Source organism: Primulina eburnea, chromosome 13 (genome assembly GCF_022965805.1).
Source record: "Primulina eburnea isolate SZY01 chromosome 13, ASM2296580v1, whole genome shotgun sequence".
Lineage (NCBI taxonomy): Eukaryota > Viridiplantae > Streptophyta > Magnoliopsida > Lamiales > Gesneriaceae > Primulina > Primulina eburnea.
In genome coordinates, this window is record NC_133113.1 from 31,500,005 (window position 1) to 31,527,458 (window position 27,454).

At 33.2% G+C, this 27,454-nt stretch overlaps 4 protein-coding genes across 6 annotated transcripts; 1 reads left to right on the forward strand and 3 right to left on the reverse strand.

Annotated features, from left to right (window-relative positions):
- Positions 1-376: 376 nt before the first annotated feature.
- Positions 377-3,321, reverse strand: LOC140810973 (uric acid degradation bifunctional protein TTL-like). 2 transcript variants are annotated; one of them, XM_073168912.1, is made up of 6 exons: positions 3,025-3,321; positions 2,832-2,923; positions 2,427-2,484; positions 2,061-2,162; positions 1,384-1,540; positions 377-1,065 (listed from the first exon to the last, which is right to left on the reverse strand). In XM_073168912.1, the coding sequence occupies exons 1-6, from the start codon at positions 3,166-3,168 to the stop codon at positions 608-610; spliced, it is 1,011 nt and encodes a 336-aa protein (XP_073025013.1). In that variant the 5' UTR covers positions 3,169-3,321; the 3' UTR covers positions 377-607. The 2 variants fall into 2 exon arrangements, with proteins under 2 accessions (XP_073025013.1, XP_073025012.1); XM_073168911.1 differs by having other exon boundaries at positions 377-1,068.
- A 15-nt stretch (positions 3,322-3,336) lies between these two features.
- On the forward strand, positions 3,337-9,448 carry LOC140810972 (3-hydroxyisobutyryl-CoA hydrolase 1-like). Its single transcript, XM_073168910.1, has 14 exons — positions 3,337-3,518; positions 3,719-3,799; positions 4,122-4,190; positions 4,797-4,860; positions 5,300-5,379; positions 5,506-5,589; positions 6,017-6,101; positions 7,103-7,188; positions 7,313-7,434; positions 8,023-8,083; positions 8,182-8,277; positions 8,921-9,022; positions 9,101-9,142; positions 9,267-9,448. The coding sequence occupies exons 1-14, from the start codon at positions 3,480-3,482 to the stop codon at positions 9,402-9,404; spliced, it is 1,149 nt and encodes a 382-aa protein (XP_073025011.1). The 5' UTR covers positions 3,337-3,479; the 3' UTR covers positions 9,405-9,448.
- A 5,087-nt stretch (positions 9,449-14,535) lies between these two features.
- Positions 14,536-16,154, reverse strand: LOC140809539 (E3 ubiquitin-protein ligase PUB23-like). Its single transcript, XM_073167190.1, has one exon. The coding sequence runs from the start codon at positions 15,924-15,926 to the stop codon at positions 14,676-14,678; it is 1,251 nt and encodes a 416-aa protein (XP_073023291.1). The 5' UTR covers positions 15,927-16,154; the 3' UTR covers positions 14,536-14,675.
- Positions 16,155-18,718: 2,564 nt separating this feature from the next.
- Positions 18,719-21,534, reverse strand: LOC140809787 (ent-kaurenoic acid oxidase 1-like). 2 transcript variants are annotated; one of them, XM_073167517.1, is made up of 8 exons: positions 21,282-21,534; positions 20,638-21,115; positions 20,245-20,508; positions 19,973-20,062; positions 19,638-19,716; positions 19,432-19,538; positions 19,193-19,314; positions 18,719-18,849 (listed from the first exon to the last, which is right to left on the reverse strand). In XM_073167517.1, exons 1-8 carry the CDS (start codon positions 21,527-21,529, stop codon positions 18,741-18,743), a joined length of 1,497 nt encoding a protein of 498 aa, XP_073023618.1. In that variant the 5' UTR covers positions 21,530-21,534; the 3' UTR covers positions 18,719-18,740. The 2 variants fall into 2 exon arrangements, with proteins under 2 accessions (XP_073023618.1, XP_073023619.1); XM_073167518.1 differs by lacking the exon at positions 19,973-20,062.
- Between the last annotated feature and the right edge of the window lie 5,920 nt (positions 21,535-27,454).

Genomic DNA, 27,454 nt, shown 5'->3' on the forward strand with positions numbered 1-27,454 from the left:
ATTATGGCCACGCACTGAGTTTTTTCTTGCATGATATAGTCTATTCGGAAGGCTAGTAAATGCTTGATTTTTTAGAAGACTCTGTCCCAACTCGAATGAGATATTTTTAATGATCAAAGTATTTGTTTACATATGCCTCAGCTTGTATTTTCGGACTTCTCCGCTTAGTTGTATTGTACTCAGGGATAAGCTCTGACTTACCGTCGACAGTCTTTTGATTTTGATTGTATTGCCCAGGTTTACATAGTGCTCTTTTTTTTTTTTGTTGTTAATTGTAGAGCCCGTGTATGCTCGAAGTATTTTGTATATATTTAAACTATTTTGATCTATGAAATTTAGATTTACCAATAAAAACAGAGTAGGGGGATAACTCATCAGCGCGTATAATCTCTTTATTACAGGTAATAATAAATTTTTTATATAAAAAAGAATTATTGAAAATTTACAAATATTAGTCGCACGGTTTCATCCTGGACGGAAATTATTCCTACATCCTTCGCATAATGAGATTAGCTGCATGTGCAAAAAGAGAGCGACAATTCTTCGCCATTTAAGATTCATTTGCAGGCAACAGTAGGCAGATTCATTTGCAGGCAACATGAGGCAGCTAGCTCCCACGGTAAGTGCTGAATGAAAATGGAGAAAGCAACAGCGGGACATGAAAATGCTCCAACTTTTGCGAATCCCTGACTTCAAAGACAATAGAGACGTATGGGAAGAAGCCTGTCGGATTATATCTCCCAGTATTGAAACTGATCCGGTATATGCCAGGGCTCAAGACATCCACCATTTTCATCAGCTGACCGCTTCTTCCATCTTTATCTGTAGTTGAAGAACCTTGGAGCTTCCAATTATGACTTGAATCCATTTGACCAAATAATGGTCGGGATTGATTGTTGCCCCATGTCTCGAGAAGGACTTCAATACCAGCAGCTGGAGAACCACGAGCTATATCAAGAACATGTGTTGTGATAGGTGGGCGTGTCCTTGAAACTATTTCAGCAGATTTCTCAGCAGGAGTTTCCTTTACAGCAACGAAATGTCCACTGATATGGCTCACTCGATCTTCTACAGTTTAACAGAGATTGTCAGATAATGCTACAAAAGATCATTATCTAGGAGATTCTCACAGCTATGACCCTGAAAATTAAAACCATAATTTCAGAATGCTTTTTAATTTTGACAAATAAAATCCTTAGAATGGCTTTACAAGGGAAGTTCGAAGAACATTCCACCACGGGACCCCTGTTGCATGTAACACTTTTATTAGTTTTGCGCACTTGCATAGAAAACAACTTTATTTCTTCAAAATTTTATAGGTCTATATGCTTGAAAACATGGGAATACATTAGAACATGAACAAACAGAAACTGATCATGAAACCTCTAGCTTTTGTCACATCCGAACCATACTGGGTGTTGGTTGTGGAAGCAGTAGTTGCATTAGCTGAAAATAGCTTAGAAAGACGTAGTTCTGTTATCTTCATTTGTTCCTTGGCTGCAAGCTCGAGTTCGACTATTGGTCTGTTCTGACATCGTCTCTGCAAAAAGAGTATTCATAAATAACTAGCCCATTATCTTATCCTTTGAGGCAGTTTTTAACAGAACTGTTTCAAGACTCGAGAACAGACCCATTAACTCGTCTCCAGAAACTGACAAGCACAGACAAAAGTATCGCCTTTGAATCCCAAAACAGTCATTTAGATCCACCATTTTCAGTAACAGAATAGTAAATGGAGGGCATTGGCATTTTATCTGAAGCACTCTATTGTAGTTTCACTCATTGTTTCCTGATGTATCAATTTAGTCATTTTATCATAACCTCCAAAACAAAAAAATCACATATTCGTTTACCAACTTTAAATCACAGAAAAAAGGCCCAAGGTTGTTGTACTGCATTGTGTTTTTAAAAATAGATTGTTGGACTGCAAAGATAGCAATAAAAACAGTTGCAAAGAGGTTTCTAAACAGGGTTGGGTTTATAACAGAATACATGTAAGTGCAGTCTATATGTTCAGAAAGGAAACTACAAGGAAGAGCATTCAGCAGTGCAAAGAATACCTTCATCTCTGCCAGTATCTCCGGGGAACTTCTTCCAGATGCAAATATCAAAAACACAAACCCAAACTTCTGCCGATAGCGAGCATTCCACTCATATAGCTCCTACAAAATAAAGTTAAAAAAGTGTGGGCCATTTCATTATAAAACAAGCATACATGCAAAGAACTATCATCAAATGTAAACACAAACTTTTTCAACATTTGAAAATGGAGGTTAATCCAAAAATCAGACTTCCAGCATTTTCATAAAAGGGTTGTCATGGAGCATTATGTTCTACATTTAAAATAATAACCTTAATTTTGGCTTTACAAAAACATGCTGATCTCAGATGGAAAATGACAAGCTGGATCATCAACTTGCATATACCTGTAAGGTAGAGTCAGTGGCAGTAGCTAAAGCAGTCGACTGCTCTCCCTTGCTCCACCTGTGATGGTAATTGGTTATCGTGACAGAACTTTTGATTGTTGTGCCGTATTGAGACAAATTAAAACGCCTAATTAAATCATATAAGAATTCACTGCTTATAAAATGACTCCGTATTCCACACTACCATCGGAGACAACGAAACAAACCATCACCACTACAAAGAATGGCACGGTTTGAACTTTGAATGATACAACAACTATGGTTTTCTAACTCTATCACACAAACAAGAATCCACTGCTGCACTAATGAACATCGTCCAGCTACCGATTCTTTAACATCCCTAGATGGTAATAACTCGTCACAGAAACATAAAGTTCTAAACAAAGAGAGAAAAAGTAACTGAACTGAGCGCTGGTGGGACTTTTGTGGGTCTTCGATGGGCTTTCACCAATCTGAGGATGTGCAGAAAAAGCTTCTAGCCATCCATTTACATCCACCTAATCGAAACATAACTCTCATTCTATCAAAATCAACAGTACTACACTTTCAAACACTATCACATGATAAAAAAAACAGATAGGGTGTTAAAGAAAGAGACTTTATTGAACCATATATCACTGGCAGCACCGACGGCTTCTAGATAACCAGAAAAGGGCCCGGAAGCCGCCATTTCTTTGGCAAATTTTACGCTTCCACAGCATGCGAACAACTCTTTCTCACCCAAAACTACTGAAGATTCCATTTTTCCCAAGGTTTCGAGAACCCAGATGGGGATGATTCACTATGTGTTCGAGCGGAGAGATTGAGATTTGACTGAGTTAGACTCCGGTGTGATTCAGTAGAGTTTGTTATTGAGGGAATTTATGGGATTTGATGAATATTTTTAAGAGAGAGACAAGACCTTATGCTAATAATTCCTTTGTACTTTTAGCTAGTTAAGTTGTACATTGGCGTGGCAGTAGCTTAAATACTCGTTTTTGTAGCAATTTCATCTTGTTTTGGCCTTCCCATTACTTGCTCACGCAAATCAAAGCAGAGAGGTTCAAGAACTCCATGGCTTCAATCTATTCAACCAACGGAGAAACTGATCAGGTTCTTATAATTAACTTATCTCGCTTGATTTTTTTTTGAAGCAATATTGTTAATTTCCTGGTTATATTGTTATCTGCTTTTGTCTATTTAGCTTGAATTTTCTATTTATATTCGAAGTCTTATGTTGTTTCAGTTTCATTCTTTATTTTTTTATTTTTGAAATATTGCGGCAATTTTTTTTTTCATGATTTTTTCGGCAGGTTTTGGTGGAAGAGAAGTTTTCTGTGAGAATTTTCACACTCAACAGACCGAAGCAACTCAATGCACTTTCCTTTGAAATGGTATGACATAAGCAGTAATTATATGCTCATTATCTGCTCTGTGTAATTTTTAAGTGTTTCGGAAATTGAAATGATTTTGAAGAATATGCTCTTTCTTTTTTATTCAAATTTTGGAATATCAGATTCGGTATTTCGGGAGCCTTATGTTTCTGATGTTTGTGTTTTCTTCCTATGCTGTTATTTTACATTCAATTAATCAAATTGTAAACTTGTTGGGATTGATCGCGTTCTGTAACTTGAAGAATATATGCACCAGCCAGCATTGTCTTTGTTCCGAATATGTTCAATCTTTTTCGAGTAACGTTTCTTCTTCTCAATCCAGGTGTCCCGTTTGTTGGAGCTTTTTATCACTTGCAGGGAAGATTCCACTGTTAAATTATTAATCTTAAAGGTAATTATCCATCAGCTATTCAGATTCTACTCAATTGGTTTCTGCCTATATGGCTATCTGTTTTGAACCTGGTGAAATCAGAGGTATTTACACATATGGGCTCCATAGGTTTGGGGCTTCCAGCTTCCTATGCTTGTATCAGAAGCTTGTGGTACCTTCATTGGTTTTCTGCTTGTCTGCAGGCAGATACTAGCATTCATTATCTTTTACAATTGGTTCTCTTTCCTATAAAAGTTCACTTCACTTTGATTTTTAGTAAATCTGAAATTTCAGGTCTTTCTCCTATGTCAAATTGAATCTCGGTATGTTCAATCTAGTGGTGCCTTATAATCTAGTGGTGCCTTATTTTTTTGTAGGTTTATGCATGACCATTTAAGAAGGGGTAGATATTGTCTTATGTGAGAATCAATTTTGGCTGGTCTTAATTTTGTTAACTTCTACAGACAAGAAATTTGAAACAAGATTATTTTTGCACCTTGTGACTATGACATACAATCAGACAAATGTTGAAACCTAGAGTGGCAGTAATAAATAGGCCGGAACAAACAACATTTTCTTCGAGTTATTTATGTTTCACCTGTGCTTTTCTTTAATATTTAATAAAAGGGCAAAGGGAGAGCATTTTGTGCGGGAGGTGATGTTGCAGCAGTTGTTCGTGATATCACTAAAGGTACAGACTTTAATCAATTAATTGTTAGAAACAAGGAACCAAATCCTTGAGTTCAATCAACTATGACCTCAGGTTGCAATCACTCAATTTGAGGTTTTCTAGTACAATGGAGTGCATCTAATTTTTGTAGTGATTAAACTTGGTTCTGGATATATGTTGAGTCTGCATTTGAGTTAATCGGCGAATTAATTCACAAGCTTTTATTTCCTGATAGTGTTTATTGAATTCCTTTTATTTTGATTAGCCATTTCTGGTTTGTTGAACTCACCTGTCAGCACTCTACTTAGCAGTATGTTAGGATCCAATTATATGGTTGTTGACTCTTGATATTTATGTGAGCATCAGGTAATTGGAGGTCTGGTGCCAGTTATTTCAGAAAAGAATTTACTTTGAATCCAATTATATGGTTGTTGACTCTTGATATTTATGTGAGCATCAGGTAATTGGAGGTCTGGTGCCAGTTATTTCAGAAAAGAATTTACTTTGAATTATGTGATGGCGACATACAGTAAACTCCAGGTGCTGATGGTAGAAAAAGATTTCCAGTCTTTTAAAAAAAATTAGTTAAATTATTTGTGGATATTAAGATGCTTGCAACGGTCATTTCAGCAGTCCTTATTGTTTATTTTGCAAATGTATTTGAAGGTTTCAATTCTCAATGGTATTGTCATGGGAGGAGGAGCAGGTGCTTCTGTACATGGTAGATTTCGTGTCGCTACAGAGAACTCGGTATTTGTCTATTCTTTCCATGATTTCACGGATTTCATGTTTTATCTTGATAATTTACAACCGCCCATGTTGGCACTATGTTTTTGTCTTTTTGACCAAGAAATAGGCCAATTGTTGGTTTAATATTAAAATTTTCTGAAATCTATTTAAACACTAGTCTTCAGATATAAATAATGAATTTCCTTCAACAAGGTTCAACCTTTCCTGTTATATTCTTTATTACGTATTAGTAGCATTGTGTATGGCAGATTGCTTTTAGCTTTTATTTTTTCATTTGTCTTTATATTTGTTTACATACACAAATTCAGGCATGTGCCCTGATGGAATAGTGTGTTGTATGATAATGTTTTATAGCTATATTCCCTCGTTATCAAATTTATCATTTCTGTTGCTGAATATTATCATTTATGTTTTAACCTTCTTGCAGCTTTTTTCCATGCCTGAAACCGCATTGGGACTCTTCCCTGACGTAGGCTCCTCTTACTATTTGTCAAGAATCCCTGGTTTCTTCGGTAAATTCTGTTATGGCCCTTTGCTTTTTCAGATGCCTTGTTTTGAGATAGATACACTGTATCTTTCATCCACGTGGAGAATATTATCAAAGTAGATGTGGCTTACCTTCTACCTACTGTCAGATTTTCTTTGCCTCCCGATTTTGGCATAGAAAGTATCATCGTGTGATTTGGTATTTGACACCAACTGCTTTGCTAAATGAGAAGCTACAAGTTCCACAAATAAACAAAATATAGAACATGACTGATAACACAACAATTTCTTGTGTGGCAGCACCTGCATTTTTTCAAATTACACTTGCTTAGGACGAAATTACTCTTATGCTATACAGGGCATGGAGGTTGGATTTTTTCAATATTAGTCCATTTTTGGAGAGTTTCAGCTCAACCCTTGTACACCTATATCAAACTTCCCTCATACCCCAAAATTGATCTAGTTGGTCTCCTAGACTTGTATGAACAACCAACATCTGAATGTGAGTCCATGTAATATTTGTCACATTTGTGTTAAGTATATATGTTAACTGCTATTACCATCACTTACTTAATGACTTCTTGGGGAATTCCCTGACAAAGAGTTTTTAAGGATTCTCATAAATGCCAACTAAAGTAGAGTTGACACTTTTAACAATTTTCTAAAATTTAATAAGCCCCAAGGATTTCTTATTAAATATCGTTAGTTCTATGGCGTTCTTTTTGCATGTTAGGTTTGATGTTCATAAGTTGGAGAAACTCATGAAGTGCTCCGTTTCTATTCCTGGGCAGATATGTTTCATTAATGTACATATATTCAAGAACTTGGAAGAATTATTATTGTTTTTGTGTGCACATTTACGTATCTAGTTGTTATGCATATTTCTGGACGTCAGCTTGAAAATATCTTTTTTTTATTCTGTTTTTTCGATATTGGTAGTCCTAATGTAATGCGTGTGTTGTTTATATAACTTGGGAAAACAGAATCTTTGTTTGTTTCATATAATGTTGTGTTCCCTTTTTGCCAGGAGAATATGTTGGTCTGACAGGAGCAAGGTTGGATGGTGCTGAGATGCTCGCTTGTGGTCTAGCAACTCACTTTGTCCGATCAGAGGTATAATCACATCTCCAGCATTTAGTTGCGCTATCATTTATGCTAATTCAACCAATTCCAAGTATGCCTTTCATATGTGGCAGAAAATCGTCATTATTTTGATTTATCTTTTATTATTGGACAGAGATTATCATTGTTAGAAGAAGCTCTGTGTAAAGCAGATTCTAGTGATCCAGCTGTCATCTCTTCTACTATCAGTCAATTTTCGCATGTACCACAATTGAAAAAGAGCAGTGTTTACTACAGGTAATAATGTTTGAAGTCTTTAGTGCTGGGATATGTTTTTTGGACTGGAGAAGTTACCCCGCTTCCTAAAGATTCAACTCAAGAATAACGTAATCATTTAACAGCGACTTGTTAGTCTGCTATATTGTTATTTTTTGATGGTGTGGGACTTGAACAAGTTGTTACCATTATGTGCTTTACCCTCAACGAAAAGTTTCCTTCATGTGTAACACTACCTAGAAGACGCAAGTTTGTGGATGTAATGGAAATTGATGCTTGTACATTTTTTTTCCATTTTCCATTTGTAGTCTGCGACACATCTTTTGGTCGTTGCTTAACTTTACTGTTTCTCTAGTTTATGCTCATGAGTCGTAAAATGTAAATCCTGACTCTGTTGTTTTTATTTTTTGAGTGCTTAAAAGTTATCCCTGCCTATGTAAACATCATTGGATGAAGTTTTCCTCAAGAGTTATTGACTTGATGCTTTATATTACTCTTACTTACCCTTTTTACATTTTTGTTAAGGATCTTTGTCTATGGTATGCTAAACATCTTAGAAATTTTGCATTTGGCTAAGCCACTCTTCTTCATCTTTTTTTACACCTGCAGGTTGAACATCATCAATAAGTGTTTTTCCCGAAGAACAATTGAGGACATTATAGGTTCCCTTGTAAGTTGACATGGGATATCAGATTTATTTTGTGCCCCTTGCCATGGAAACATTGATTTTTGTCAGTTTCGGACCCTTATTTACTTCCACTTTTCTAGGAGATAGAAAATAATGGGAAGGATGAATGGTTCACTTCCACAATTCAGACATTGAGGAAAGCTTCTCCAACAAGCCTTAAAATTTCTCTCAGATCGGTAGGGATCGGTGTGCATGTTGATTCTACTATGCCTTAGTCGCACCCCATGTTCAAAATTTAACACTTTTGAACATCTTTCGAACCTTGATCTTGAGTCTTCAAGCAGTTGCCTGATGACTCTTTTAAAAAAATGTTTAAAGAAAAATAACAATATATTAGCAAATTTTGGATGCTCACAAAGCGTTTCTCAGAATAAGTTTATTTTATGCAGACTTAGATCTTGAATTCTCCATGTTTTTCAGACTGGTTTGATATCTGCTACACGGAAAGCCATCATAAATGACCTATAGAAATACTTTTTATGCTTCAGAAACTGCTCGTGATTACCTTCATTAATTCACTATAAATCTTTATAAATTTTCTTCGTAAGGTGATTCAGCTGAGATTTTTTGTACCCACTTGAAGTTATATGGACTTAAGTTTTTGCCTTTTGAATAGCTTTTGTTGTTTTCCGGCGAGGCCTGAGGCTTGTAGTGGTAAATTATTTGTGAAGAGTTCAATATTATTGATAGCATGCTACCGACTCAGACGTAACACTCAAATCCATGAAAGTAGAAGAATTTGACCATGGAAAAAACTTTGGAGGATATAAATTCAAAGACCTGATATTTTTACCTGTTTCATTGGCAATTCTCTTCAAGATTAGAGAAGGGCGACTCCAAGGCGTGGGTAAATGCCTTGTTCGAGAATTCAGAATGGTTTCTCATGTCGTGCGGGGAGAAATTAGTAAAGACTTTGTCGAGGTACAATAAAAACTAACTCCTTCTTTTCCTCTATGTATGTTGCCTTTTGACAAAAAAGAAAATATTCTCCAAATTCAGGGTTGCAGAGCTATACTACTGGACAAGGATAGAAATCCTAAGGTACATTGTTACTTCCCCATCCTCGTCTTTATATATATAAACACATGACAAATAAAAATGGATGTGAACTTTCTGATGTTTGCTGAGATATTCTTTTCTTCTTTCTCTCGATCTGATTTCGCAGTGGAATCCTGCCAAAATAGAGGACGTGAGCGAGGAAATGGTGGATCGATACTTCTCCAAGCTAGACGAGGATGACTGGGAAGATTTGGAGCTCCCTGTAAGATCAAATTTAACTGCACATGCCATTGCCAAACTTTGAAATGTTAATCGCAATGGTGCCACACCACCTAAGAGAAGGCATGGAACTTTAGTTCAACATAAATGAACAGCATGCCATCTTTTTGATCTGTCACGATTCTTGATGGAGCGTAGTTTCTAAAAAAATTATACGTCGACAACTTCCATACATAATAAATTTGTGATGTGCTGTGATTCTGGGATTTATATTGGTGTGTATGTAGTATTTCAAGAATTGGTGTAACTCGTGGTTCCTTGTCTATAAATTTATTCTTTATATATAAAAATTTGTCATATTCATTGTTTGGATAAGTAGTTTTTTTTACTCAAAATATAAAACAGTAGCCCATTGAATGTACAGATTTGTTTGATTGGGAAATTTATTTATGCAATTGTGAGAATATTTTTGTTTGAACTCTCAATTGACTTGTTTTCATATTTTTTAATTACATTTTTTTTTGTGGTATTTGCCCGTCTACCCTGCAACGGGCAAGGTTTATTGAGATTTTTCAGTCCGCAAGATTGGTGGTCCGGCCGACAAGGTGTGCTGAGCAGGGTCAACCGGTTTGACAACTCTAAAAATAAATATTAGTACCCAGACATTTAAATGTTTGCATTTTTAACTGAATTTGTAGATTCAGCCGACAAGCAAACGTCTATTTCGCCACCAGTTTTTTTCTATTAATATAGTAAAACAGAAATTGGTCTAACTTTTTGTCGGGACCATGTCAAATTTTTGGCTCAACCATATTATCTATGATATTAAAAATATATATTTTTAGGAGAAATAAATATAAAAAAATTACAGATGAACATTAATTTTAATCTGACACTACCCATCCAGCCAAGACCTAGTTGGCTACCTGCGTCGTCCTAGTCATGAACCAAGCCGTATGGACCGTTTTTCTTCAGTATGACGAACACAAATTTGAAAGATTTTCATAGAGAAAATATAATTACTAGTGTTGGTAGATTATCTGTAAATATTTTTAATTGCAAGATCTCTCAATCTGGATCAAAGTTTTCAATATTTTCCTCTGTTATTAATCAACCACTCTAAAAAACCTTCACCTAATATATATTAAATAAATGAGGAAGGCAAACCAAAAGTGCGAAATCCTGAGACTACCATTACATTACATTATATATATAGATCTAAATAAACTAAGACATTCGTGAGCTATCTGGAGCTTGGCTTGATATAAAGCTTGTTCGAGTTTGTTCTTTAATATATATTATTAGTAATTATATTATATGTGTAATTTTAGTCTACATTAAAGTTTTATTCAGTCCATAAAATAGTTATAATTACTGACTTAGCCCACTAAAATTATTTTCAACCAATTTAATCATAAGAGAAATTACTCTATCAACAACTGTATTTTTGTAAGCAAGGGTCTCGAGTTGAAAAAATTTTGAGAGCGAGGATTTGAAAGGAATTTCTGGTAAAAGATTTGAAAAAGCTTGTGCGGGAGAGGGTCTCGATAGAGTTTGCACGAGGTGAAATAATTGTTTTTTGCTACTTAATTAGTTTATTCTATTTATTATGCAGAAAGATTCAAACTATGACTTGGTTGTTTGTAGTTATTTTTCATCTTATGTATTAATTAAGTTAAAGAAGATTATATTTTTTGTATGTATAGAACTTGAGATTAACTTTCGTATGATGTATATTTTTACTAGATTTTCTGTTTTTCCGCCCCAACGCGAGTTTCGCGTAGAAAATTTCACCCGGGGCACTATGACGGGGAAAATCTTCCGCTCTAGCATGCCTGCCTCGCAGCTCCGATGCATTTTCTTAAAGATTTGATTTGTCTTGTTTTAACGCTTCATGTTTTTACGGTAAAACTAAACGATCATTCTCAGCTATGAAATTTCTTAAAACCTCACTCTGGAATAAGATGAAACAAGAGTTATTGGCAGATTATATGAGTATCTAAATTGAAAGAAAGTTTAGTGCGATGAGTTTTATTCGATGAAAAACCGCAGAGCAGTAGCTTATATCTAGTTAATGTCACTATTATTTATCGAGTCATTCAGCCTTAGATCAAAAAAATTTTTGGCAACATCCCTGTATATATATATATGATCCAAATATTATAATGACAATGCCAGCATGTTCTGATGAACAGAGATTTCTTATATATTATAAATATACAGTCTGTCTTAATTTATATATATATATATATATATATATATATCGATCAAATTATAAAAGATGTTCAACGATTTCGGCCGTGCCTGCAAAATACATGCATTGCTAATTCATATTCACTTGACTTTGTCAATATATCTGTGGAGATGGAACATTTTCTGTCACTTTTTACTTACCCCCGGCAAAAACCTAAAAAAATATTAAGACATGGTTGAATTTGTGCCAACATTTTAGGCAATATTGGAAACTAAGATGTCTCGTAAATTGAGTGTTGTTTTCCTATATATATCGTAGATTATTAAACATTGTGTCAAATATATATTATGTCAGCAAATCAAAATTTGATAATATTTTGAAATGAATTTCGAGCACGAAGCTTATTTATTTCATTTCATTAAAAGACTTTCCAAGCTCCATCTTTGACTCATTCAAATTTTTTGAAGTTTGTGATTATCATCAATAAAGCATTATATTTGATTTGAAGTTTGGCTTGAATTCAAATATTATGAAGTTATAATGAGAGAGTTTATAGACCAATGCTCATGACTTTTTGCTTATAATCTAGCAAACCTTTTTAAACGGAATTTTTTTTATATTTAATTGGCACTACAAGAAAAAATGCTTATGGTGACATTCATAAATGTCATCATATTCAATATTTAGTGGCATTTAAGTTTTAGTGACACCTCCAACAAATGTCATCTATTCTACTGTCGTCTTAAACTTACTGACATTTTTTAATGTCATTATAAGATGTTAATGACAACTTCATACGTGTTACTAATAATTCATATAATGACAATTAAAAATGTCAGGAAAACTCATATTTAAATACATTTATAGATGCCTTGTTATTATAGTAATAATGACAAATTTATATGTCAGTTAAAATCATTTATAATGACAACTAAAAGTGTCGTGTATGTTATTTATAGTCAGAATAACAAATGTGTGTTTTTTTTTTAGAATTTTAAAGTTTGTTATCGTCCTTTGTGAGAATGATAATTTGAATTTATACATGATAATCACTGAATGTTATTTTTTGGTTCCAGTAGATGATAGTAGTCCAAATGTAGACATCGAATTTACTCTAGGTCTAAAATCGCGAAGAGTCCGTTAGAAAGGAGGCCTGGAGGGTGTCCCGGCGTAGCTCCTCCTACGCTCAAGTTAAAGACTGTGAATATAATGAGAGATCGGCTAAGGTGCCGCGAAAGTCAATATAGTGAATGAATATTTAGACTCTCAAACCTGATATTTATAGGAGAACACATGATATTACATCATGGGTCTTCTACCTTGGCTAGAGATAGGCCGGGAGTCCAAAATCCGGTTTGGACCTGATCTTGATGGGCCCATTCACGAGGTATCAATACATATATTAATTTGTAAAATATAAAAGATTTTTATTCATTATAAAGATTTGCAGACTTTTTTAAATAAGATTTTCGTGTAGTTGATAGATTTCGATTAACTTTTATAAAATATCACAGATTTCTAAAAAATTTAACATAATCTTTTTTATTTATTTTGCAGGACTTTTTATTGATATTGTAAACTTTTTCATATAACCATGTTTATTTTGTAATTTATGATTGTGATTTTTAATTTTTTTTTAAAACTAGCAATTGAATACAGATAAATTGTAATTATTTAAAATATTTTTATCTATCAATATAAATATTTTTTACTTATTGATTTAATTTACGAAAAACGATAAATAAGTCGGTGCTAAATTTTTTGCAAGTAAACTTCAATTATTCAAGTCAATTCAATATTCTTATTTGTTGGGATCGAAATATAGTTTCTAACGGGTAATAAATTCTTTATAAAAAGTTTCTAAACTTTGAACTGTTCTTTGCCGTTTTTAGCTTGCTAAGAGATATTCTTGAACAATTAGCTTAGTTGAACCACTGAAAATTGAATAAGTGAAGAAAAATCCAATTTGATCATTTTATATTGACAGTTAACAAGAAACGGATAGATATAAATAAATAGTAAAAAGACTTTAATTTATACAATTTTTTGTAACAACTCATTTCGACTATGAATTATTATTCTCTCAGTTGAAACTCTTGATATTCATTTCAACAAATTCTATATATTTGAAAATCATCGATTTACTAAAAAAACAAAATAAAACCCAACAAGAGTAAGCTTGAACGAGTTGGTTGGTGTAGCACAAAGTAATCAATAAAGATTTGATATGTTTTAATATGAGTGTGCTAATTGAGCAACTTGAAATATAATCTTTTATGTATATTCAGAAATCTTGAATGAACGTAAAATTGAAAGATCTAACTTTCTAATCGTGATTCAACTAAAAAAACTTGTTCATTACTTTTATTATTTTAAAGTATGCCTAATTTACTTATATTTAGTTGATGCGGTCTAAGATATTGTTAATTTTTTGATATTTTTAAAATTATACGAGATAAATTTATTTTGACATATTTGAAAACTTTAAAAACAATCAATTTATAATCTATCAATAAAATTTTATAATTTCAGCACATTTTTATAGAAAATTAATAAATGTGGCACATTCTTCAATATTTTCAACTCACAACACCCAACTAATCACATGAGACATGTGAGTCGCGAAATATGATTTCCACGTACAATGAATATTACAGCCATATGCATGTTCATCAATTTATGTAAACCTAGGCAAACAAATGATTATATAAATCAAAAATTAAAATTTTATACACCTCGATTGATGCTTAACATTTGATCATGGCATCGTCAAAAATTATATTATTATGAGGAAATTTTTTACGAGATCATCTCATGATTTTACATATGTGAGAAATCGTGAGACGAGTTGATCTCATTCATATTTATAATAAAAAAATAATATTTTTGACATCGTGTTGGATTATAGACACGTTTTACAAAATTGACCATTGAACGGTCTCAAAAGAAATTTTTTTGTATTACTAATATATGTGCTAGCGCGATAATTAATGTAAACCAAGAGGCAAGAAGTTATGAAACTCGTTCAATAAATTAAATTCACATTTATAACAAATACAAAATACACCATATTTCAAATTTGATTCAAAAAAATAATAAGTATAATAATGAGTAATAAATGTAATACGTACTAAATTTTTTTCCAAATTTAATTTTGTTCCCTCATGAAGAATCATTAATCCCCAACAAACCCAAGTAATTCTTCAAGTCGCCCGGCAAGCAAGGATACCGCCACCACGATCGGCCGTGCAGCTTCAAGATTTTCACCACCTTCTCCCTGGTGGTCGACTGCCCGCCGCCTATTTGCAACAGCGCCACCAGTTTCTTCACCGCCCCATAAACCAGCATCTCCTCCAAAACCCTTTCCTTGGTGTGAACACTCGAAATCAACCACAAAATCTTCACTCCGATTTTAGTCACACAATTCGATACATTCAACATTTTCTTGGAAACAGCAGCGATCCCCATTCCGTGTTCTGTAAATGACAATCTCCCCTCCGCGCATTCACACATTAGCTTTATCAGTTGCATGATTTTCTCACATTTGGATCGGTTTGAGTCGGGGAGAAGCTCAATCAGTGTGCATACTGCTCCAGCTTCAATGGCCTTCAACCTGGATTTCTTCGACGCTTCCAAAACTTGGACCAGCACTTGAAGCGCACAAGGACCTGCTTTTGTACAGTTCTCGTCGGACAAAATTTCCAACAATGACTTGAAAAAATCAATTCCCTGATCCTGTACTACGTAATTCCATTGATAATCAGCTCTTCCAAGCTTTTGAAACGTCGTAATTACGCAGAATCTTGCTTCCTCGCTGCCCCTTTGAAGCATGATGGCCATAGATTTCATGCAGTCGCGTGTCGTCAAAAGCTGCGGAATTATTTCATCTTCTTCTGAGAATGGAACCTGACGAAGAACGCAAAAAGCCTCCTCGCAAGCTCTAAACGATGCGAAATCCGAATTTTCGACTAAAATCTGTACAATTATCTTCACAAGAACCTCAACTCCTCCGAACCTCTTGAAATCTTCCTTTACCTGATCACCTCCCACTTCAATAACAGACCTCAGTTTTCTTAAATAACTCACCTTAAATGGTGCCGTTTCAATCGCGCCAAGAATAGCCACCAGTTCTTCATACTTATCGGAATTCGACGAAACAGAAGAAGGGTTTTGATCAGTTCTTGAATCGCACCATGAAATGATCAATCTTTTGAGGGTATGATTTGGGGTGACATCAAAACTTTCAATGATTTGCATTGTGGCAGGACATGTCTTCTTTTTATAAGTATCGAACCATTTTTCGATGTTTTTTCGCTCGTACGTCACTCCTGTGGAGATAGTTACTGGATCTTTCATGAGCTCCATGGAAATAGGACACCGAAAATGTTGAGGAAAATCCATATTTTTCTCCATTTCCAATCTAGATTGGAGCTGAAAAGAGAAGTTTTCAAAGCTATTTATTCAAGCATGGAAATATGTAAAATCCAAGAGAGTTATGCAAGAGAGGCGTGGAAGTCTCTAAAAAAGGAACAGATCAAAGTCAAAACTTATACAAGTTGTGTAAATATGGAAGGCAAAGGAAGCCATTGTAACAGTCTGATAATTTTGAATGTTCTTGGTCTAAATAACCCCGAACCCCCAAGGTTCATATAATTCCAGTTCCACCCCATTATTTGCTCTCTTTCTTACTTTCTGCCACCAAACCAAATACTTTGAGTCCGTTCTTACTAACTACTAGTGCATCGACTAGTGCATCGATTCACGTGTTGCGTGCTTGTATAATAATTTTTTTATAATTCATTTTATTTATATTTAAATAAAGATCAAAATATAATTATAAGAAATAATGAGGGACGATACTGTAATTTGATATATAAAATAAAAAATAAATTGAAAAATAAAAGAATAAAAAATTGACCTGAATAAGAATTGAACCTATAAACCTAAACCTCAAAAACAATGACTCTATGCGCTGAATTACATATAACTTGCATTAAAATTTTAATATTTTATTAATATATATAATTATTAAAACAGACCATGACACTAAAATTAGTTACTCTAAATGTCTCAAACTTAATAAAATAGTATATAAAGTTGATGACCAGCATCAAATTAAAAGATTGCATTTGCGTTCAAATTATAAAAACTTTAGGGACCATTTTGTGCATTTATATAACTATAACCATACTCGACGTCTTGTTGGATGGGTTGACTTTAATTAATAATTTAAAATAGTTTATAATGAATAATACTAATTAGATCCAAAATTTAAGCATGCTTGATTAAAAAAATAGATTGCCTCTATGTTATATTTGGAATAACACCTTCTATGTTTTAATACAATATATATGTTCGATTAATCATCATTTGACGAGTTTCGTATACTTTTATTTTGAATTCATATCATCGATAAAAAATACTATATTAAAACATAAAGAAATATTCTTTCAAATATCGCGTAGATGGAACGTCGGAACACAGTAAAATATAAATACATCGTATCAAAATTATCATCTCATTCAATCTGATCATTCATTTAGTACAATTTCGGCGCTTTATTTTTCTTAGATTGAAAATCAATCCAACGCAATCTCATCAAATACGTTACGCATTTATCTAATTCCTTCTTAACTTTTATCAATTGATAATTGTACATGCTGTTGAGCTGCCTTCCTTGAAACTCTAAAGTAAACTCTAATAAATGAATTTTCTTTTTAAAAATTCTTACATTAATGGATTTAGTCAACATTTTTGTAATTTCTCACAAGTGGAATTTATTTTGCGTCGCGTGATATAATGAGAACGTACGTATATCTAATGATCATTATCGGTTCGAAGAAATGAGATCAACATTTTACCGCACCTAAAAAATTAAGACTGAAATAAAAAAATAAATATTTCTTCTATTTTCATTGCTAGTTAAATACGATTCGAATCTCCCTCGGGATTTTAAAAGATTTTTGTAGGCTTAAACGAAAATAAGTATCATTTATATATATATATATATATCTTCTTCTGTCATCATTGCTAGTTAAATATAATTTGAATCTCCAACGGGATTTGCGAAGAGGAAGGATACTATATATTATAAATTAAAGTTTTAAAGTTCATTTATTTTTTAAAACAAATATATAAATTTAATATCTCCATGTTGTAAATTTTTAGAATACAATTTTTAGAATTTATATATATATATATATATATATATATATATATATATAAATTTACCCCCGAAAATAATTAATGTCATGTCGGTAATCATGTAATCCCGTCGATGAGTTCGTGATATATAATTGACAAATTAAAGTACCAACTTGCTCTAATAAATCTACTAATGCAATAGAGTTGAAAAACTAGTGATTAAGATGTATAATTTATATTAATTAGATTAAATTACTTCGAAAATACGCGGAGGATGGCAATCAGAGGCCCCTCCAATTGATAATTTAAATTTTTTTAACAGTATTGTTTTGCTGTCTAAGTATTAAAATATTTGTTGTAAATTATACGTATTCGATGGAAATTTCAAGACTTCTCATCTTGTCACAATCCAATTCGATTATTAGGTAGTCATGTCATTATTTATATTTTAAAATCTTCTCTTTTATTTTTATAGAAAATAATTTAATGTTGATGAACTATTATTAATTCAGATCAAAATATAAAGAATAATTCTTTATCAGAGATGTTTTGGTCAAACAATCAACTTCAATATCATTTCTTGTAAATATATATGTTTACTTGTGTGAAGATTGTCTATATATAGTTTTGATAATGATGCATATATAACGTGTGTACTTATGTGAGTATTGATGATGTGACATTCATTTATTGGATGTGATGAAACACAAAAAAGTTGTATATTTAATATGTGAATGTCACATTATTATTGGTGCTTACATAAGTGTTACAGTAGTTGTGCAGAATATCAAAACTATATATATGTGTGCATTTTTTTATCTCATATATGATCTTTTTGCGATTATGATTATATGTTTTTGAATTTTAATTTTAGTCTTTAAATTTTTAATAATTTTTGTCTTTTTCATTGGAAATACTGAAGTGACATTGTACACGTCAGCATCACATCAGCGTTATATCAGATAAATAACTAAAAAAATATAACAGACTATGAATTAAATTTGCAACATAAAAAATCAAAATCACGAAATGTTAAATATTTAAAGACCGGGAATGAAAACAAAGGAAAATATGGCAGAATTTTCAAGTTTGAGTGTTGGAGATGACTCTTCTAATTCTTCCCCTGCAGTTGTCCTTGGGCCTGGTGTGCGGTATGTACATCAATGGACTATTAGGATCATCTTGCTCAAGCCTGTGGATTAGGATTCGAGGATGGAATTCAAATATTTAAATTTCAATATTAAGTTTTTTTTTATCAAAACAAATTATTTCATATATTCTATTATAGAAACTATTTACTTCAAATCTGTTAATCTAATCTATTATTCAAATTTAATATTTGTCGTGGGGTTTGGAGGAATTGAAGTTCATGAATTTCGAATTCCCAAGTTTAGATATATTTTGATGTACCTAACATTGATTCAAACTTTTCATTTTCCATATCGAATCCTTCAATGCAAGCGTAATCTAAAGAAATTTTAAAAGAATTCATGAATCTTGGATAAATTTTGGATGGTTTAAGAATCGTAACTCACTCGTAGTTGAGGAGAAAATGGTGAAGAAAGACAGCGATTTCAATCTTGGCAAGTTCATTTCCGGGGCACAGTCTGCTTCCAGCGCCGAAAGGAAGGAAACTTCCAGCTTTTGGCGTGAATCCCTGCATGTAACACAAATATCATCATCACAATACGGTACAGACACACATATATACATACACATATATATATATGTATATATACAGTTTATTGACATTATTGTTAGGACAACAACTCACATCCCATCTCGATGGATCGAACTTTTTTGGTTCAGCATATGTTTCGGGGTCAAAATGAACACTCCTAAACCAGACCAGCACTTTCCATCCCTTAGGAATAGTGTAGCCTGAAATGCATGCGTGTAAAAGGAAATGGTAGCTTAGCGTTGTGATTTCAAACTTCACACACAAACTTACATTTTTAAAAGAAAATTTATCCAACTTACCACAAACATGAACATCTTTCACTGCCTCTCTGAAGACAACCAACGAGAACGTAATCAGACGAAGCGTTTCATCGATTACCTATCAAAACAATTTCAAGAGAGTTAAAATAAAAATGGGACACAAGTAAAAGAAAAAACAGTCATATAAATGAGCCCCCACAAAACTGGTCCCCCAATTCCTCTGTCTATGAACTAATGAATTTGTTTCCACTGATTCTGTCGCACCACCGCAAGCTCTTTAGCTCAATTAACAGAACTGAATTGAATCACTATAGAACCGCAAATGTTCCATGTCAAATATTGTTTTCTAAGCGCTTGCAAAAAAGGCAACACACCTTATCGAGATACTCCATTTTTCTGATTTCTTTAAGCGTCAAACCTTTTTGATCCGGTGGCCTGTTTCTCACAATTTCCTCTTGCTCTGCCTGTTATATCATGCATATGATGTATTCGGGAATTGCATTGTCATTATATTGTTTTATTATTACAAACCAGTTGTCACAAATACTTTACCTCATAGGATGTGAATCAATTAACAACTTTTCCATGTCTTAATTAACCGGCACATGGAAATCAAATGCAATATGAGGATCAACATGTGACAAACCTTAGCTTTGTAAAGTATATCAGGATTTTTCTGAAGAAAAAAGGTAGCCCACATTGTTGTGTGCGCTGAGGATTCATGACCAGCATTCAGATACATAATCAGGACATCGATGATTTCTTCGTCTGTCAATCGTCTACTGAACTCATCTTTGGCATCCAACAGAGCATCCAGCATGTCTCTCTTGGATGTCCATGCATTCGTCCTCCTCTGCTCCCTCCGTTTGGTTACCACTGATTGAAGAATCGCCACGAGTTTTTTACGCGCCTGAAATGAAAATAACCAGGAAATGCAGATATTTATTTGATAATGATCGGTGAATAGTTGTAGAAAACTTGTATGATCGGCTCACATCCACCATCTTATTTGCTCTATAATGAAATGACCAAGAATTACCTTGAGCCCCTTATGATAAGCAAATCCAGGTATATTAATAGCCATGGCTCTAACCCCATAATTTAAGGCCGTGTATTCCCTCTCCAGAAGCTCCCCAACATCCTCCCCTTCCGAACTCAAGAAAATGTGCATGATTACTTTGAATGTCAGCCTTCTAAGCTCTGTTAAAAACTCTATCTGCCCCATTCCTTCCCACTTTTCCAACGCTTTTACCACATTTTCTTCGATGTATTTGAGGTATATGGACAACAACTCGGGCCCGTTTATGGGCGCTGCCGTTAGCTTCCGCAGCCACCTGTGCTCCTCATGAGATAAACCCACGAACGACTTCCTCCCAATGAGATTCACCGTGGCCGAAGGCCAGCCGGGTTTGAAACATTCGTCGTCTGTTAAAACTTTCCGACATGCCTCGGCTGTGGTCACTACGATGCTAGGATTTCCAAACATGTGCACCTTGTACAGTCCAGTGTGTCCATATCTTCAAAAACCAAGGACTACAGTTACCACAAATGCATGCAAAATCGAGAATAAAGCATATAAAAACACACATAAAATTTAAAAGTATTTAAAGACAGGTGCCAGATATAAGCTGCTACAGTATCCATCGGATTAAAAATACAAATGCGGACATCTTTTTTTATCACCTTTGAACAAAGTTGGACATGAAAGATTCAGGATTATCGGTCTTGAAAGCTCTTAGAAAAGACAACATATTCCCAATGAATGGCCAACCAAAATCACCTGGCGGCAGTTCTCGTCTTTTCCCACCTAATTTCCTTTCGTAAAACCAACAATTCATACTTAAAACCAGCCATTTCAACGTCAACCACCCACACAAAATCCCCCAAAACACCCTCAAATCCCACACCACCATAAGAATTTGTGAGTACATTCTCAGCAACATTTGAATCTTTTTCTTGAACAAATATTAATTACGAGTCTAAAGTTTAAAGAACACGAGAAATCAATAGAAAGAGTGAATATGGAGGAGACACGGGAAAACTCAAGAAGGCATCCTATATAGAGGCGACAGCGGAGACGCTGATATGAAAAACCAAAGAAAGGAAGCACAAATATTATATTACATGAATCTGGATAGAGAATGCTATTTTATAATTTTAAAATTGAACGAAGAAATCGCATTACAGATTGAAAAAATCTTGTGTAATATTCGCTATTGGAATTGGACTACCAGTTTATAAAGGAATTATGTAATTATAATAATGATACAAGAAATTTCATTTGAATTAACCATGATATTACACTATTTCTTCATTTCAAGATGAACCATATTGCGAGAATTAACCATGATATTACACTATTTCTTCTTTTCAAGATGAATCATATTGCGAAGTGAAATAATCAGATTTATAATTATTATTAGAAAAAAGATTCAAGAAATATTACATGCTGATAAATAGAAAAAGGAAAAGATCCAAGAATTAATGTATTGGTGTATTAGGTGTGAGATTTTGTTTTTGTATTTTCCAAAATATATAAAGTGCGAGATTTTGTGGAGAACCAAAAAGGGAATTGGTTGGAAATGACATTAAATTGTCGCTACCTTAATTTAGAACTGGTTTTGTCTTCTTGCTTATAAAGCATGATTCTTTTGCGATAAACAGAATAAGAAGGTTTGACTGAGATTTTCAAGAATATAACAAATTATTTATATATTTTTATTTAACTAGTAAGTAACGATGTACGTGTGGTAAACAAACGTAGTATTGCATAAAATATAAAAAGTGAGTAGACATAAAATCATTTAAATTGAGTTAAATTCAAAGATTTATTATTTATTAAAAATTCATAATATAAAAAATATTATCAATTTTTTAATTTAATTTTCAGTTTTTGGGTAATTCTGTGTGATTATTTGTCTAAATTCCCTCATCCTATTATTAAAATAAGCAATTTTCCATTATATTGAATGTGTATGGTTTCTCATTTGGAACATGATGTACTTTTTTTATTTTTATGTTGTTTTGTCATTTCATTAGTGTTTATAGTCTTTTTATCTTCATTTTGTACTTGCTTTGCCATTCTTTTGTGTTATTAGCGTTCGTTCTTTCTTATCTTCATTTTGTATTTAATTGATGTTTCGGTTATTTTTATCTTATCAGTATTTCTAATGAGTTATCATGGTTTTTCCGATCCATCCACAATTATTGATATTACTCCATTTTCGGACATTGTCTAACTTGAAAAGAAAATTGTGATCTTCTTTGCTTGGTTGATCAAGTAATGCTACATGTTCCACATCACTTTTTTATGCAATATAAATTATGTAGTTATTGGAAGTATATATTATATTATTATAATGTTATTCAAATAAATGTTTTAATTCACCTTAGTATGTATGTCGATTATTTTTTGATGGAACAACAAATAAACGTCTCAGCAACCTCTTCAAATAACGTCACCTTAGCTATTTCATTTTCATCTTGAACCAGCATTATTATCTTATATCTGAAAAATTAATTGAACAAAGTATACACGATAATTAAATGTTTTTAAGCATGTAAAGTTAATTTTAGCTGCAATAACTTATGATGAACTCTATATTCAGCTTCACACAATTAGTGCAATCAAATTCATTAGTTTGGTAACATATTTGAAACAATTATAACATTCTTCGTACCACATGATTGATTTATTTGCAATTTCCTTAATGTTTTTTTTTTTTATGTAGTAATACTTGTTCTACATATAATATTATAAGAGTGAACAAATTTAATTCTGATTATATAATCTTATGTAATCTCAAAGCCATAAGTTTATCTTTAATGATAGATGCTTTAGTCTAAAACAACAATTCAGGAACGTAACATATCATTACATCTTTCAAAGTTTTTTTTTTTTAACCATCAACTATCATATGCTGAGTTTCTTTGATTCATTTATCATTTTTTCTATCCAAAGTTCATTCAAGGTTTTCTGATGTTCATTTCTCTTCAACCTGCAAAAGTTGATAGTTGATAAAAGAATAAGTCAATCAAAAACATAACATAACTCTGAGATAATACAAAAAGACATAGAATATAAACATATAGAAGATGACCCAAATTTCACATTCAAATAAGAAAACTTAGCAACACTTTTTAGGGAAAATAAACTCAAAAGAACAAATACAAAGTATTCTTCAATTAGGTGACGTAACAAAACCGCAAAGAAGAGTTGTACCAAACGTAGATGATGACATTCAAAGTCACGTGTATAGATGATTGTATACAGTAATACATGAATCATTGTATAATTCAATTTGGAAAGACAATTTATATATGTACGTGAGTGAGTCTCATGTAAGACCGTCTAACGGATTTTAATATGTGAGACGGGTCAACCCTATTGATATTCACAATAAAAAAAGTAATATTTTTAGTATAAAAAGTAATATTATATTTTCATGGATGACTCAAATAAGATATTCGTCTCACAAATACGACCCGTGAGACCGTCTCACACAAGTTTTTGCCTATGTACGTAACGTGAATCTATATTTTCAGTCTCATGGCATGGTTGATTGACCAGTATCGATGTCTTTCGATGTGGACTTCAGTTATATTCCCGAATATAGTAAAAAAGAAAACACAATTAGACATTTATTATCAACTTAGATGATTCAAGTGTATTTAAAAATACTACATTGGTACATATTAATTTTAAATTGCAAAAAGCATTAATTGGATTTAGGTCTTGAATATGTTAAAAGTATTTGCCCTTTATTCAATGCTATATCATCTCATAAATGGATTGTCATGATCTTCAACCTATGTTATATATCCATGTGTGAAGTATGTATTTTCAAAACGAGATGTATATATATTTATTTTTATAAACTTACAAAATGTTGAACAAAACTATTTCTTTCCGGTAAACAACGATGTCATCTTGTTTTTTAAAAAATTGTTCAATTATCAATCATTCTTGATGATGCCAATGATACATGTGCATAATAAGAATATTTGATTAAAAAAATGTAAATATCACATTATATAAAATGAAACCTTACTTTGGTCATTAATATCATTTGAATTACTTGCTAAATGATCAAATTGGCAGAGCCAAGGGCAAGTTCAATGTACACAAGAAAATAATTGAAAATCTGTAGATGTCCAACTTAACACAGTTCGAATACATTAAGAGACAGCTTAAGCAACGGAACCCGGCCGAGTGAAGAGGGAATAAAAGGGTACCTGTTGGATATGAACGAGGAATTGGTGATTTTGGAACTGGGAATTGTACTGTTCTTCGTTTGATTGAATGAATGAATTAGGTAACTGGGTTCTGCCAAAGATGGAATAGTTTAAATCACTGGCTAAACAACTTTATATGTCAAGTGTCTAAATCAAATACACACAAAATTGAACCATTCTTACAGTCAAAACTCATCCTTTATCGGTTCGGACTCTTTGTTGCATTTGATTGGGTAAAGTTCAGAAACGGATAAGAAAATGCAACAGTATGTAACTATAATTTATTACGATATTATCTTATAATTTTATTTTTCAATCCATCAAGGTTCATTTTTTATTTAGAAAAAATTGCGGTGAAATCTACTTCAAAGAAATAAATGTTTAGTTAAAAGACTAGTTTTATCAAAATTTATTGCAAAACACCATTAATTCATAAACTAATATTTTTCCTTCTTCCCAACCTGAATCAGAACCAGATCTGGGTACTCTTCATTTTCATTCTGCTTGATGGAATTTAGAGTGCTTTTTCTGTGCGTGTTTACTGCATTTCTACTGATTGCGGGTGCCTCCGATTTCCTCCATTTTTAAGTAATTAGTGTGTGTATTGGACATTTAGTCTTTGCTTGGCTAAAGGGATAGTGCATATTTCATTTAATTGAGTGTGCGTTTTTCTCTTAGTCATTTTATTTGGTGATTTGGTCTATGCTGTCAATAGGATTCCATGCAAATACTTCATAATTTCTTGAATTACATAACTCTTGTATGCGGTAGTGTGTTTGATCTTTCAATCACTCAGTCACGAATGAAAATTGATTCAAGAACTCGAGCACTTACAAGAATTGTAAAAGAAAATATCAAAAGAAACAACACGTGAGATTTACGTGGTTCGATCAAATCGATCTACATCCACTAGATTCACTGATCAGATACAAAGCAATTGAATTTCCACGGTTCACTCTTGCACCCTTCTCGCATTTACAACGAATATGCACTCTTGAACTCTCTATATTCAGCTCTCCAGTACCTCACTGCATATTCTTGACAATTTGATCAATCTCTCAATGCCTGTATCTGGCACACCTTCTCTGATACTCTCATGTTTAAATGTGCTGGTCAGCCGCAGAGTATCTTAACTTGATTAGTTTGTGATCAAATAGTTTGGTAGCCGTTATAACCGCTTCTTGGATATTCATTGAGCCAACAAAAGTGTACTCTGCCCTGGACTAAGTGACACGCTCGTTCACAGTAATTTTTACGCAGCTATTACATATCATTTAATACTTGAATCTACCCGATTACTGTTCTAATTAATATGAGAATGTATATCAAAAAGCTAGCTATCCTCTTCTTTTCATGTTTGGTAATGCCGTGCCCACATTATTACTTGAATAAATATGTGATTGACATGTCGAGGAAGTCGAACCAACTATGAAACTTGATATGAAATCCCGTGGAGCGACTACCATCTGGCCTTGAGTTAATTTGTGAGAAGTCGATCCAATTAGGAACTCATATTTTTTACTTTTTCAGGCAGGGTAATTCCAGAAAGTGTGGTAACAGTTACGGAACTCGTGCTCTTTTGGACCTTCTGAGGAGAACTTAGATATATTCCATCTAGCCATGTACAGTGCATCACCCCTCTAGTGTTGTCTCTTTTTTGTTAGCTACTTTTGATGTTAGTATAAAAGCTTTCTAATAGTTCTGATATGTTTTAAGTTCAAAATGAGAATGCAAATATGTGTCGTATTTGTTGTGTTATTCCCGGGATTGGATTTGATGAGAGGAAAATAATTTTTATTGCTAATGGACTCGTCTTTGGAAGACAGTATGCTAATGAAGATGCTACTTCATTCGTTGAACTCGCCTCAAGTGAACTTTCAAGTTTACCTTTATGCAGCCGAAGTTCTTCAAGATTCGGAGGAGGTAAATTCTCCTCTCTTTATTTCAGTTATCATTTGACATATTGATTTCCTAATTAATAGAAGTCCTCGTCTACTATTTTAGGTTGCGTCGTATGTGCTAATGGGTTTAACAAAAACCACTGTGGTTCTGTCCACCGTGTTTCTCCACTTGGAAAGGCTTGTGCACAAATGGACCTCAGTTTGCATATGACCCCTGGCTCAAAACCGGCTATAAAGATGAAGAAGGTGCTGAGGATGAGGTAAGCTGAATTGTGCTGCATGCGGTACATTGATTAACAGAATCGTAACTTGGCTTGTGCCTGCTTCATGTTTTAATCTCATGTGAATTTCTTGTTCCAAGAATGGACATAACAGGTACAAGATATCCTGAATACGAACAAAGAATGCGAACAAATCTGGGGATATCGTATTCAAGGACAAGGATGGATTTCAAGTAAGCAATTGACTATTGCTCCAAGATACGCACTTTCGTATGATATAATTTCACTGGATTTGACTTACTAACTCTTTGTTCCTGCCAAGCTTAATTTTGTCTCTGCATTTAGCCTTGTTCTATCTGCTTCAAGTTTCTTCTTGGATATTTCTTTCAAAATTGATGTCTACATTCTAACGCACTGATGATTCTATTAATATGTTTCTTCTTACGAATTTCATATCTTATGGTCTTGATTGTTACAAGTTCTTGTCTGAACTGATCAT

Excerpts from the sequence above, each read along its gene's own strand:
- LOC140810973 (XM_073168911.1), bottom strand. The coding sequence starts at position 3,168 with ATGGAATCTTCAGTAGTTTTGGGTGAGAAAGAGTTGTTCGCATGCTGT. Across the intron at positions 2,924-3,024 it reads GTGATATATGGTTCAATAAA|GTGGATGTAAATGGATGGCT; the intron begins GTCTCTTTCTTT and ends TGTTTCGATTAG. Across the intron at positions 1,069-1,383 it reads GGATGTGACAAAAGCTAGAG|AAGATCGAGTGAGCCATATC; the intron begins GTTTCATGATCA and ends GTTAAACTGTAG.
- LOC140810972 (XM_073168910.1), top strand. The coding sequence starts at position 3,480 with ATGGCTTCAATCTATTCAACCAACGGAGAAACTGATCAG. Across the intron at positions 3,800-4,121 it reads ATGCACTTTCCTTTGAAATG|GTGTCCCGTTTGTTGGAGCT; the intron begins GTATGACATAAG and ends TTCTCAATCCAG. Across the intron at positions 9,143-9,266 it reads ACAAGGATAGAAATCCTAAG|TGGAATCCTGCCAAAATAGA; the intron begins GTACATTGTTAC and ends CTGATTTCGCAG.
- LOC140809539 (XM_073167190.1), bottom strand. The coding sequence starts at position 15,926 with ATGGAGAAAAATATGGATTTTCCTCAACATTTTCGGTGTCCTATTTCC.
- LOC140809787 (XM_073167517.1), bottom strand. The coding sequence starts at position 21,529 with ATGTACTCACAAATTCTTATGGTGGTGTGGGATTTGAGGGTGTTTTGG. Across the intron at positions 20,509-20,637 it reads CTTATCATAAGGGGCTCAAG|GCGCGTAAAAAACTCGTGGC; the intron begins GTAATTCTTGGT and ends TTTTCATTTCAG. Across the intron at positions 18,850-19,192 it reads CATTTTCTCCTCAACTACGA|GCTTGAGCAAGATGATCCTA; the intron begins GTGAGTTACGAT and ends CCTAATCCACAG.